Source organism: Hemicordylus capensis, chromosome 3, assembly GCF_027244095.1.
Source record: "Hemicordylus capensis ecotype Gifberg chromosome 3, rHemCap1.1.pri, whole genome shotgun sequence".
Lineage (NCBI taxonomy): Eukaryota > Metazoa > Chordata > Lepidosauria > Squamata > Cordylidae > Hemicordylus > Hemicordylus capensis.
In genome coordinates this window covers 102,898,153-102,912,628 of record NC_069659.1, presented here as the reverse complement: position 1 = coordinate 102,912,628, position 14,476 = coordinate 102,898,153, and the positions used below count along the sequence as shown (strand labels likewise).

At 42.2% G+C, this 14,476-nt stretch overlaps 1 protein-coding gene across 3 annotated transcripts in view; it reads right to left on the bottom strand.

Moving 5' to 3' along the window:
* Window positions 1–14,476, bottom strand: part of CFAP47 (cilia and flagella associated protein 47) — a 503,999-nt gene that overhangs the window by 130,434 nt on the left and 359,089 nt on the right. For all 3 annotated transcript variants that reach the window (XM_053311021.1, XM_053311022.1, XM_053311023.1), the window contains 3 exons: window positions 13,330–13,508; window positions 9,101–9,208; window positions 3,975–4,080 (listed from right to left, as the gene is read on the bottom strand). In XM_053311021.1, coding sequence (XP_053166996.1) covers window positions 3,975–4,080; window positions 9,101–9,208; window positions 13,330–13,508 — 393 coding nt within the window. The remainder of the gene's footprint in view (window positions 1–3,974; window positions 4,081–9,100; window positions 9,209–13,329; window positions 13,509–14,476) is intronic.

Genomic DNA, 14,476 nt, shown 5'->3' with positions numbered 1-14,476 from the left:
GTTGACCCCACCCCCACCCCCTACCAAAGACCATCAAAGGCCAAGAAGAGTATAAGACCTGAGAATCTGGTCCACATCCTTAGAGGGCAGGTCCAGAAGGCATGTCTTAACCATCTCCAACGCTGCAGTATCCCCGCAACCCAGCTTCATGCACCCCATCTGCTCTTCAAACCCTAGAATCTTCAATTGCCAGGAGAAACCTTGAATTGGCCATTCAATTAGTTTCCCTGCACCACTGATAACAAACTTTCCCCCATCCCCTTTCCCTCTCCTCCTCCTCCCCTTTCCCCTCCCCCTGCAAGTTGCCTCGATTGTATGGGGGTTAGATAAATTCACTTTTTGCTTGCCAGAGCCCCATGGTTACTGTAACTCTTAACTCCATTTCCTTAAGTAAAATTACAAAAGACATCTTTGGTCTGTTTCCTTGTGTCCTCTCACACACCCATTGGTTGTACCTCCCACTTTAGGAGAGCCTAATTGGTGAAGCCCCATCAGTCTCTTTGGCTGGGTAAAACCTCCATTGCCAGGAGCAGCACCCCATGAGTTCCAAGAGCCAAGAGCTATAGTCCAATTGGCTGCATTGATCGGTTCCCCATATTCCAGTTGGCCAGGCAGAACCACCCTTATTGTTCAAGTCCTTTCAGGCCGGGCAGAATGTCTGTAGCCAGGAGTAGCACACCACAAGCCCTAGAGCAGGGACTATAGCCCAATACATCGAGTTCAGCACCCTGCGAGCCTTGAGGATGAGGACCCCAACCCAATAGTTGGTAATAGGAGCTACTTTTTAAAACAACTTCAAACAATTCTTTTAGCATTGCCTTAGTTTTCAGAAGGAGAAGCACCTCTCAATACATAGACCACATTTTGCTAAAATTTGAAGTTTGCCTTAACAATTGCTTAAGAGATAGCACTTGCTTGCCTCTAAGATGAAAAACTCCTCATTTCTAGCATGTCTGGGCTCCATTCTTTCCCCTGCTATTCATTCCAATGCTTATTGCCAAGATATCTGAACAAACCTGATGCTTCAGATTCAAGGTTTTTATGTTGCATGAGTTTTTTTCACATCCATCTCAAGGATCTTAGTTTCTGTTATCTATGCTCCGCTGAGCTATCCATGCTTCTTCAATTCTATTCTCAATCTTCTGTCTTGACTATTCAAACTAACTCCCACCTACATGCTTTCCTAACATCAGATTATCAAATTCTGTCTATAGTCCCCATTATTGCTCAAAAATGATTCAAAATCTCAGCTATCCCCTCTGTTCAAATACAGTTGAATAGAAGGGATAACTGAGATTTTTAAGCTTGTTTTTGAACAATAATGGACAGTATATTTCATAATTCCATCTTGAACACATAAACTCACACAGTTTCTGCCTTTAATACAGTTCCTAACTTTAATACATAAACCCATCAAGACAGATATTATTCACCTTGTAAGCCTGTTCTCACAACCAAGAATTGGAGGGTAGGTGGCAGTAAAGCCAGCTATTGCTGCTCATAAGAACCCACAGGACTCTGATCCAGCCCATTCAAACCTGGGTAGCCCAACTTTTTAACCTTGCTTTTTACCAAGGTAGGATGAAAATAGCAGATGTCCTACCTCAGTCTTTATTTATTTATTTATTTGATTTTTATACCGCCCTTCCAAAATGGCTCAGGGAGGTTTACAATTAAAACAGAAACCATTAAAACCAATAACAATTAAAACAGAAATATAAATATAACAATTAAAATCTTCAAAAACAATTGAACTGAAAGAACAATTAAAACCCTGAAAACCAGGTTAGCATAAAACAATCAAGACTAATTAGGAAAGGCCAGGCCGAACAGATGGGTTTTAAGGGCTCTCTTGAAGGTCAGTAAGGAGTTAAGATTGTGAATTTCTGCTGGGAGAGCATTCTACAGCCCGGGAGCAGCTACAGAGAAGGCCCGCCTCTGAGTAGCCACCAAACGAACCGGTGGTAACTGGAGATGGACCTCCTCAGATGACCTTAACGTGCCGTGGGGATCATGTAGAAGAAGGCACTCTCTAAGACATGGGTTCTCAACCTTGGGTCCCCAGATGTTGTTGGACTTCAACTCCCATAATCCCCACCCAAAGGCCATTGGGGCTGGGGATTATGGGAATTGAAGTCCAGTAACATCTGGGGACCCAAGGTTGAGAATCCCTGCTCTAAGAGATCTCGGACCCAAGCCGTTCAGGGCTTTAAAGGTAATAACCAGCACTTTGTATTTTGCCTGGAAACATATTGGAAGCCAGTGTAACTGTTTCAAAACAGGAATAATATGGTCTCTCCGGGTTGCCCCAGAGACCAATATGGCTGCCGCATTCTGAACTAACGGAAGTTTCCGGACTACGTACAAAGGCAGCCCCACATAGAGTGCATTGCAATAGTCAAGCCTGCAGGTTACCAGCTGATGCTCCACTGTTTTGAGGCCATCCTCTTCAAGGAATGGGCGCAGGTGTCGAATCAGCCGAAGATGACAGAAAGCACTCCTGGCCATGGCCTCCACCTGAGATACCAGGGTGAGGCCTGGGTCCAGGAGTACTCCCAATCTGCGCACCTGCTCCTTCTGGGGGAGTGTAACCCCATCCAGCACAGGACGATCCAACTCACCCCTCAGATTATGAGCCCCCACAATGAGCACCTCCGTCTTGCTTGGATTCAGCTTCAATTTGTTATCCCTCATCCAGCCCATTACTGCCTTCAGGCAGGCATTTAGAGAATGAGTGTCATTTCCTGAAGATGAGAAGGAGAAGTAGATCTGGGTGTCATCAGCATACTGATAACACCCAGCACCAAACCTCCTGATGACCTCACCCAGAGGTTTCATGTAGATGTTAAAAAGCATTGGTGACAGAATGAAGCCCTGAGGGACTCCATATAACAGCTCCTGTTTTGAGGACCAACTGCCACCAAGCTCCACCATCTGGAATCTACCCAAGAGACAGGAACGGAACCACCACAAGGCAGTGCCCCCTACCCCCAACTCCCCCAGGCGATCCAGACGGATACTGTTGTTGATGGTATCGAATGCCACCGAGAGATCCAGAACTAGCAGAGTCACACCCCCTCTGTCGATTCCCCAGTAAAGGTCATCCATCAGGCCGACCAAGGCTGTCTCAATCCCATAGCCAGCTCTAAAGCCAGTTTGAAATGGGTCTAGATAATCAGTTTCCTCCAAGACTGCCTAGAGCTGGTCAGCCACCACCCTCTCAATCACCTTGCCCAACCAAGGGAGACTGGAGATTGGCCTGTAACTGTCCATCACTAAGGGGTCCAGGGAAGGCTTCTTTAAGAGTGGTCTAACCATTGCCTCCTTCAGACAAGGAGGCACCCTATCCTCCCTCAGCGATGCATTTATGATATTAACTAGGCCATCTCCAACAAACTCCCTGCTAGATAGAAGCAGCCAAGTCGGGAAAGGATCCAGAGAACAAGTGGTAGGCTGCACTGCCCCAAGCAGCTTGTCCACATCCATGCAGTGAAATCGCCATTTTCAGCAGTTCCCAGAATGTTCCCAGCAGTTCCCGACAACCACGTTTGTCAGAGAGTGTTGCAACTAGAGCGGCCAAGCAGAGCAGAGCTGTTGGTGCATCGAAGGCTGCCTCTCTAGTGTGTGTGCAGTGCATTCTCAGATACCTTCCTCGGTCCTTGAAGGACCCAGTTCTCTTTTTCAAGAATGGAGCACACAGCTACCCTGACTGTCTGGTTGATGAGTTTGCAGACTCAAAAGGAGGGTCTGCTCATCTTTGGGGATCAGGTTAGGAGCTCCTCCTTCCCCCAAACCATCATCAGATGACTGTGTGAAAGACCTTTGTGTGTATAATGCTTTGCACTTCATCTCATAGTCTGTGTTACCACGTAATAAACAAAAACATTCAACATTTAAAATGTCGGCAACATTTAAAAATTTCCAGGGCTACTTCATATGAAGATAATATAAAATTGTTCTTCAGTAGAACTTACAGGAGTTACTATTTCCACTGAAAAATGGGCAGGATTACCATTCGTAGCTTTCAGTTCCAGAATTTCATTTGTAGGATTACCCAGAGCAATATACTGTCGGACCCATCTGTAACCAAACAAAAACAAACAAATTTCAAAACACTAAATCACCATAAAATACTGGATTGATTCTGGTGTTACTAGAGTTCTCCGTGAAGATGGTTTAGTTTATTGGAAAAGCAAAATAAAAATATAAAATGTTGCAGTTTCCCAATTACTATTCCCAAGCTCCAAAGAACAACATTGGTTCAGGGTTCCAGTCAGTACCATTCTGGGGCAAGGAGAGGGAGGGAGGGAGAGAGACTTTCTGGAGGGAACAAAGGAAAAAATATACTTCATTTTCATTTCCCTTGAGGCTTTTCCTTGCTCTATATAGTGATAGAGGGTCAGGTTCAGAGCTGAGCATGTTACTGCTATACTGTTGAGGTGGGATTTGAAGGTGCCATTTTCCCTTTCCTTCTTTTTGAAGCATCCCTATTCATAAAGGGATGTTTCTAATGTCACAGTACTCATACCACCAACCTTGTTCTGGTGTTATTGTTCAGGATACTTGTTCAGGATACTTATTATCATCTATTTGAGCACTTCCATCTCCTTTTCCTTTGCCTCTATTTTCAGCCTACTTTCCAGTAGGCTTATGAGATCACCTAGCATTCTGTGTGTGTGTGTTCCCCTCTCCTGTCAACTTCACAACACCTGGACCAATATGAACCAAATTGGGTACAGTTGTAGGGACACATAGGGATACCTCAACGACATAGTTTGTGGTGATGTCATCCACCTGAATCCAAGATGGCGGAAATGCAAACTTTGGAGGCGCAAGTGGGCTAACTTGTGAACAGCATAACCAATTGAACCAAATTTGCTATTTGCTACACATAGGGATGCCCAAATAGCATGGTGTGTGAAGATATCATCCACTCCCATTCAAGATGGTGGTTGCGTGAACATCTGAAGCACAAGCGGGCTAATATGTAGACTGTCTTACCAATTTAAACCAAATTAGGTACAGTTGCAGTGAGTGACACACAGGGACACCTCAATGGCATAGTTTGTGATGAGATCATCCACACTGATTCAAGATGGCGGATGCGTAAACTCTGGAGATGCAAGTGGGCTAACTTGTGAACTGCTTTGAACCAAATTTGCTACAGCTGTAGGGACACATAGGGACACCCTAATGGCATGGTGTGTGATTATGTCATCTACCCAGTCCAAGATGGTGGTCGCATCAATGTCTGAGGCACAAGCTGGCTAATTTGTGGACTGTCTAACCCATTTGAGCCAAATTTAGTACAGTTGCCATGAGTGACACACAGGGACATTTCAATGGCATAATTTGTGATGATGTCATCCAACCCATTTCAAGATGGTGGAAACGTGGCACAAGTGCACTAACCTGTGGACAGTCTAACTGATTTGAACCAAATTTGCTACAGCTGTATGGATACATAGGGATGCCCCAATAGTGTAGTTTGTGATGATGTCGTCCACCTCGATCCAAGATGGTGGACGTGTGAACTTTTGAGGTGCAAGTGTACTAACTTGAGGACTGTCTAACCAGCATTTGAGGAGCAAGAGATCTAACTTGTGGACCTCGATTTGCACCAAATTTAATTCAGTAGTAGAGACAGTGAAAGGAAAGTAGGCTGAGTAGTTCTTACTAGAACAGCTTGTTCTTGTCCTGGCACTCTGGTTCATGAGTCCTGAACATTCGACAGGTCCTGGAAGCTCACAGGCTGTTCTATTACATGTATCTTCAATCTAGATCTATCTCCACCCCCTTCACAGTGTTTTATTATTTTTCCCAATGGACGTTTCTGTCAGGCTGTTTGTAGGGATATGCTAGAAGCGTTTCAGCACCTCTATTTGCTGAATATGCTGAAACGCTTCGAGTGCTGAAGCGTGCCGAAAAGCTTTGAGATGCCGAATTGTTTCAGCTGAGGGCAAGCAGGCACTTTGGAAGGAGGAAGGCAGGTCTTACCTGACCCACTGCCCCCCACCACCCAGAGCAGTGCTGTTTGTATAAAGCACTCGAGCTTTCTGTTTGCTGGCTGCATTTGCTTAGGAACAGGAAGTTCCCTGTTCCCAGCAGGAAATGGTGTCTGAGCATGTGTGGATGCCATCTTGAGTGGTCAGCAATGAGCTACCAGCTATGTACTTCTTCATACCTTGTGTCCTGAGTATGTACAAACTACTATCTTATTTTGCATGGCTGTTTTACTTCCAGTCTGATAGATTCTCAAACCACCTGAGTCTGCTATTAGTGTATACATGTTGAAAATGCATTTCTCCCACCCCAGTTTTCACATCCAGAATACTATAAATTGCTAAAGGTTCCAGCAGGCCCATTTCATCTCCTTGCACTCCCCTTCCCTTGTGTTGTCTTTGGCCCCAACTAACACCTTTAATATTCTATGCATGCTCAGTCCTCATCAGTGTTTTGAGGGGACACTCTTTATTTCCCCCCCTGTAACTTTATATATTTACTTTTGTGTACCTTTTGTTAGCCTTTTGGGGACAGGGATCCTTCCTGTTAATTTATTATTATTTTCTCTATAGAAATCACTTTGGAAAATTGTATTGGAAAACAGTATATCAGTATTTCTCATATTCGTACCTCAGGAGTAACCCAAGGACATTAAAATCACTACTTTCGATTTTTTTTTTTGAGCTGCCCCAGTTTGCTTCCAGTTTGATAGGCACTCAATCACCTGAGTTTGCTTTTAGTATATTTGCTTGACGATATGATGCACAGTCCTCTAGCAATGGAAGAAGGGCTGCAGGTTCGCAAGATGCCTTCAGCACCCCTGCACTGGAGCCTTGTTTCTTCACTGGACCAGGCGTATAAGGGGAGGGTGTGTGTGTGTGTGTGTGTGTGTGTGTGTGAGTGAGTGTGTGTTTCTCCCCTCCCTTCAAAAGCCTTCAGGGATATATTTATACAAGTATACATCTTGTATATTTATACAAGTTATACATCTTTAAAAGGCTTTCCCATGCCTGTTATTTGAAATCTTTTAACCTATTGGTGTGGGTCAAACCTGGGGCTTGAAACAAATGAAACATTCACTCTAGTACTGAGCTAAATCCCCTTTCGTCAAACTATGACTGCATCAATATTTATATACCAATAATAGGCACTGAATGGATTTCATACAACTTTATAATGTTCAACAATGTAAGTATTTACTGTACCAGTGGCCACTACTTCATTATTTTGAACTGAAGCCTGACAGATTTATGATCAGTTTAGCTCTCTTTTCAAGACTAAATATCATATAGATCATTTTAGCTATGCATCAATTGCAGAATTGTTAAAAAGAAATATTCAATAGCAAGAAAAAAGTTATACACATATATTTTGTTATATATATATATATATATATATATATATATATATATATATATATACACACACACACACACACACACACACACACACAACACACACACATACATATACTGTATAAAGCTTCAGAGTCTGCCCTCAGTAAAACTGGACAAAAATTTATGATAACCAAACCATAAATAATTATGCCTGTATTTCCCTTCAATGCAAGTAACTGCCTAGAGAAACTTATAATTAACTAACTCCTCCAATAGCATTTGATTTACTGCCACATACCTATAATTCCTCTTGATCATCTTGTAACCTTGAGCACTCTACAAGATGACCGCTCTATGCCTTCAATTTAAAACCAGGCTCTCCCACCCCTTTTCACTCCCTCTTCTTTGTCCACATGTGTTAACAACCAATTCCATTTTGGACAGCCTTTGCATTTACGATTAAAGCATAATGATTAATCTTTAGACTTAAATCTAAATTATGTACTTTGCTCCATAATGTTTTTTTTAAAGCCCAATTAGTTATGGAACTGGAGGCATATTTTTAAATCAGCCCATGCACTCCCAATAATCTGTACTTGTTTCTTAAGGTTGTTACAGCTTTCCATGATGTGTTGACAAAAAAAACAAAGAGAGAGAGAGAGATGTAGTATTTATAAAAACTGTTCTCCAAAGAAAAGGTCACCCAATTTTACAATGCTGATTTTATTTGGACTGCACTGTAATTTCATAATGATTTCAATTAATGAAAATGTCAGTATAAATCTTATGGTGATTAGAGATCGTGCCAAAGGACACAAAATGCAGATGCAAGGCAGGAAAGAAAAAAAGTTTCATTAAGAAAAAGTTTTGCAGTGGAAAACATGATGTGGCACCTGATTGTATCTGGTTGGACTGCAGTTGAACCCCCTTCTGAGAAACTTTACGCTTGAATTATCCCCAGGGCAGAGGAGTGAGAAGATGGAAAGAGCTTATTGCAGACTGTGTTTTTGCCACCAGTTTATCATTAAAAAACACCATGGCAATCTTTGTCATATGAGCAGAAGTTATTCACAGTATTGCCCTTATAAAGAGGTGATGGAAAATACCCGAGATCATTCTCTCGATCTATATTTCTACTACTACTCCTACTCTGGGCATTTACAGTATATACCTCTATATACTAACAAAAAATTATGTATATATTAAAATTATGTATATATAACAAACATTCTCAAAGCAGTTTACATTGAATGACTATAACTTCAGTTGTTTCATATAAGGGTGTGCTTACAAACATGGCTGCTGGGCAACCTTCACATGATCAAGAGAAAATGCCAAATAACTACACCCTTCTGAACAGCACAGAGACTGAGCAGCAGCAATACTGAACCAGGATTAGATTGAAACAGCCACAACTAAGATTTCAAAAGGTGTAAATGACTGAGGGATCAATGCTGACCCAGTACACTGCTTTCAATTGATCCAAACTTTGAACCACATTGTCATATCCAAACAGCCAACTAACTCTTTATTCAGAGGTGGCTGATAAGACATTGTACTCCTCAGTCAGACCACCAATCCAAAAGCCAATGGTTTCTTTGGCTACAACCAGGCATCTTCCTTGCAGCTACCACTCTCCAAAGCTAAGCAAGCCATTTGAGAAAATGCAGTACTGTAGTACATAATTATATATTATTGTTCTACTACTACCTATCTGAACACCTGAAATGAATGAACGCAAACATGGATTTCATACTTACTTCCCAAGCTCACAATGCACTTCTGGCAATTTTGTTGGCCTAGGTTTCTTTGCATGCAGTTTCAGGGCATACCAAAACTCTCCAATCCTCTCTGAGAAGAATATAATGCTAGAATGGGAGGTATAAACCAGTTGCAGCTAAGATGACTGCTATACATGTTACAGTAATAAAAATGGCAAACAAAGAAAGAAGATAAAAGTGATCCACACAATGCTATATTTCCATTATTCCTCCTACAAATAACCTTACATTCAGTCACAGGTTCACCTTCAGAGGATGTACTGTTCTGATAACAGTTTTATGAGAATTAAATCACAATTTTAAACATGCATTAATAAACAACTGCTGTATCAGGCACCAAAATAAGTAGGAAATGCCTGTCATGTTACATAGACAGTATTAAAATGTATAACATCCACAAGAAGTTTCAGCTCAAATGGAAATTCAAATATCATTGATATTTCCTCTTTTAAAAAAATTCACACTGAAATGCTATTAATTTAGCTCGTTAACATGGTTCTCCATCATGGCAATTTTAAAACTCTGTAGTTGAGATACGAATGGCTTGCTTTAATCCTGTGGAAATGAAACAGCTTTTTTCTTTGAACAGCTGAAGCCTTCATCTGCTGTGCTATAAAGTACTGAAGGGCTCAGGTTTGGGGTGGATTGCCACCCCAAAACTGAGCACATTATTGCTCTGCATTAGGGGATGTTTCTGGTGTTTCCTTTTTCTTTTTCTCCCTCCCGATACTTCCACATATAGCATAAGGAGAAGAGATTTTTAATCTCTCAGTCTGATTCTGCCAACCCCCTCCCCATTATATAAGCTCTTGGAGCTCAAGTAGGTCAGTTCTCTTCTCTCTTTCCCCAATGGATTTTTTTTCCCTTTTCATTTTTTTAAAGCTGATATTCTCAAAATTTGATAGACCCTGGAGCTCACACATTCTTGTTGGGTTGTTTTTGTTTTTAAAGCATCTGGACAGGATTTTTTGGTCTTATACTGTATATTCTGGTGACTCAAGCATTCATCAGGCATTTAAAAGGGACATTGTACCCAACCCATGTACAGCAACCCAAGAGTGTGCCTGCAAGCCCTGTCCTGCTGTTAACAAGCTCAGAAGCTTCACTCCTGTACTGTGCCCTCTTACAGTGTTCACCTGCAGAGACAAACACTTAACTGTGAACAGATTCTTTCTGCAATTGGAAGCCTGGGGCACCCCAGTTTGTCTATGCAGGCAACTGCTCTAAGCGTGGACAGTGTGCAAGATTAGGCTTTGAGTTTATTAGCACCACGGCAGGGCTTGTGGGCACGCTCTGGGAAAGCTGTATGTGGGGACCAGTGTCCCTTTAAAAACACACACATACATGCACACTAGGGGTGTGCACGGAACTGATTCAGGTGGTTCAGTTTGAAGTCGCACCAAACCACCAGTACACAAGCTGGTTTGAGCGAACCGGCCGGCGGTCCAGTCCATTCGTTTGAGGGCTATGCTTCTCAAGGGGAATCCGGTGAGGTTTCTCCTTTACAAGCAAAGGGATGGGGGAATGCATTAAAGGTATTCTAAGGGCGGCCAGGTGCAGTGAGGGGGCATCTTACTGGCTTCATTGTCTTCAGCGATGACAGTGGTGCGGTAGTGGTTCCTCTAAGCCCTGCTGGCACTCTCCACCTAGCAGCATGGGCCACTGGCCTCCATGGTCATGCAAATGGATCCATGCATGCACAGAAGTCACATAAATGGCCTCCATGCATGCACGGAAGCTGGGACTGGGCTGCTGGAGGAGGAAGTGCCAGAGGGGCTTAGAGGAGTCACCACTGCTGCACCGCCGCTGACTATGACAAAGCCAGTAAGGTGTCCTCTTGCCACCCCTACTGCCACCTGCCTCCCCCTTGGTGTCCTCTTGCCACCCGGCGCCCCTTAGAACACTTTTAAAGGTTTCCCCCCACCCCTTTGCTTGTAAAGGGGAGTTCTCACTGCATTCCCCTTTATGAGCATAGCCCTTGAACCAGGTCAAACCAGTCCATATCAGACCAGGCCCAGTACAAACTCAGACTGGCCACATTTTTTGGGGGGTGGGGGTCAGTCCGAGTTCAAACCAGTTGAACTGGGCTGGTTCAAACTGAAGCCGGTTCTGTTTGGGCCAGTTCTGCACACCCCTAATACACACACGCACATGCACACCCCTGAAGAGAGCTTCAGATCCTGGGTAACCCAGGCAGGCTTTATATATAAGGAGTCCATGCTGGAGTTGCCCACTACAGGAGTCTTCTATGGAGCTGTTAACAAGGCCTCCAGGGTGATTTTTCTTTGCCTGGCTTGCCATGCTCGCTTGAACCCTGCCTGTCTGCCTAGCCTGCTTGACCCACCTAACTCACTTCTATGTCCATTTATCCCAGAGTGCTAGAACTGTATCCAACTGTGTACTTGAAGCTTAAGTCTTGGCTTGCTTTGCCCGGAGTTCCTGGAACATAGTTCTGCAAGATTTTTCAGATAGGCTTTTGGATTCCTATTCATGTAGATTTCATTTGGACTTTGTTCATGGGACTGACTGTGGCCCATCAGTCTAGAGCTCAGTCTGGTCAGCATGGCTCTGACAAAAGTAAAGGAACAAATGCTCCTCCTATCAGGGTTTTAAGAAGAAAATAAGCTCAGCCAAAAGAACTCATTCCATCATCTTCTGAAGAGACCATCAATGGTCTGTGACAAGTATGCTCTTTTATTATTTTGCCTTTTGTAAGTTTTGCTTGCTTAAGTATTAAATTCCAAACTGCCTGAATGCAATGGCAGAAAGGTGGTATATAGATGCAATACATAAGTAAGCAGGTAGTCAGGGCTGCTGGATTAGTTCTCCTTCACCAAGTTGTATCCTTCCCATTCTTGCTTGCATTAGGTTTTATTTTGTCAATGGGAACTTGCAGAATCTGCTATGCTATTTTCCCCCCTAGGTTACTTGTGGTTGTGTTGTACAGCAGTCACCCTGGCATAGGAGTGGGGAAAGGATACAACAAAAATAAATCAGGTTCAAGTGCAAGAATTCTCCTTTATTCCCCTATGATTGTCTGAAAGAACTAAAGCCAAAAACAGTCCAAGACTGCAAGTAAATCATATTGTCATTGGCTTGCAGAAATGATAGTTTCTGTGGCTCTCTGCAAGAACTTTACTGCAGTGTTAACAGCAATCATTTATCTTAAGCTACACTCAAACAACCTGCAGTGTGCAATGATATTTAGCTGTGCTGTGTTGTGGTGGAAAGGAGCATAGACCATTTGAACAGTATTTCTTGAAATAAATGGATCTTGGTTCTTTCTATGAATAACGTTTTGGAGCAGGGCTTCTCAAACTTGGGTCCCCAGGGGTTTTTGGACTACAGCTCCCATTATCCCCAGCACCAAAGGCCATTGAAGTTGTGGATGATGTGAGTTGTAGTCCAACATCATCTGAGGACCCAAGTTTGAGAAATCCTGTTAGAGCCATTAAACAAAGTTGGGCTATCTCCCAATTTTACCAAAATTATGCCAGTATATTAATGGAAATCACCTGGAACTGAAGAATCTGGCCTCAGTTAGAAGTTTAGTTAAGTAATAGATCATTAACTGACTGACTGTTCAGCAGCGTTCAGTGGTCTGCCTTGAGTAGGTCAGCTAAGCACTATGAATAGCTATTGAAACATTGAAAGCAAGATCAAAAGGGCAGCAATCATACTGCTACTAATTATTATGCAGCTAACTTGCTCAGATTTACATTGTGATGAGATGTCTTTATTAAATGCTCTCCATATTCATTAAATTGTAGCTTAGTTTTAATTCATATAAATATTAAAGCAAAATGGCTTTCAAAAGAAGAACGTTAAAAGATATTTCACTTGCAGAAGAGTGCTTTTAGTTTCAGGAGGTAGGGAACTCTTGGATCACATCATTTATGGTAAAGAATAAAATGGAAAGTAAATTAACTATCAATCAGATCCTGTCTGAAACAGTAATGCTAACATTAATATTGAACTGACAACATGAAAAAGATAATCCACTGACTACTGAAAGTCACCAAAATCATGCTTCATTCATAAATCAGTTTCGTCAAAATTATGTTCTATGGTAGAAAGAAGAAAAACAATTAAAAATATTTCTAAGTAACAAAGAGTGATAAAATACTTTTACCAGTAGCTACAGTAAACTATTTTTGGAGGGGCAGTTTAGAAATCGAATGAATGAATGAATAAATAACAGATCTTACCTTCCATCTGAGTTGCCAGTAACAGCCGGAGAGTATTTTACTTCATAGTGCAATATTTCTTTTGGTTCAAGAACAAGATTTTTTTTTCCACTGAGCACAGTAGGATCTATTAGCTCTACATCTAATGGCAGAATGTCATTTGTGGGATTAGTTACAGGAATTCCAATGACTGTAGTATCCTAGAAATAAAGGAAATCTATTTGGTATTTACCCCAAATTCCAAGAAAATAATGTTTCTCTGAAATAGCAGCCAAATCTCTAAATCCATATTGCCAAAATGCTGAAGGTGCATCCACAGAACCAAGAAGAAGATAAGCAGTGAACCTCTACAAAATGTTGCAAGCAATGTTCAATTCTGAGTAACTCTACCTGTCAGGTGGGTTCTTGATGTAATCCATGAGGAATTAGTTCTTGGTGTAATTCCATGAGGAATTAGTTGAAATTTTCCAACTAACAAGAGATACCAAATCAAGTGCTTCTATATTTGCCTACAGCTCCACAAGTGTTGGGGAGCTTCACATTCATAGAACCAGTGGACAAAGAAAGTAACTGATTTTGTCCCAATATGAGTAAGATTCCAGAATTCTCCTTTCACCCACCACTAGACCTAACTTAACACAATCAGAAAGGAAATGAAATTTCACAAGTCTGAGGCAACTTGGCCGCTCAAATGAATTGCTTTCCAATGAGAAGTGAAAAGAAACCCCTAAGTCTAGTCCTGGGGCTGATACATTCTTCCATGCTCTTCAGTTGATCATATAAATATGATTCACCCTTCTAAATTATCCTTGAAGATAATGATCTCGAAACGGTGGTGCATTCTCTGGTAACCTCTAGGCTTGACTACTACAATGAGCAACAACTTCATTGGCTGCCATTAGCTTTCAGGGCAAAATACAAAATGCTGACAATTACCTTTAAAGCCCTAAGTGGCTTAGGACTGAGTTATGTGGGAGAGGGCCTTCTTCTGCACGATCCCCACTGTACATTGAGGTCACTGAGAGAGTTTGTCTCCGGATACCTTCACAATATCTTTATCTTCAAGGGAGCCAGCATGGTGTTGTGGCTAGAGTGGTGAACTAGGACCAGGGAGACCCGAGTTCAAATCCCCATTCAGCCATGAAACCAGCTGGGTGACTCTGGGCCA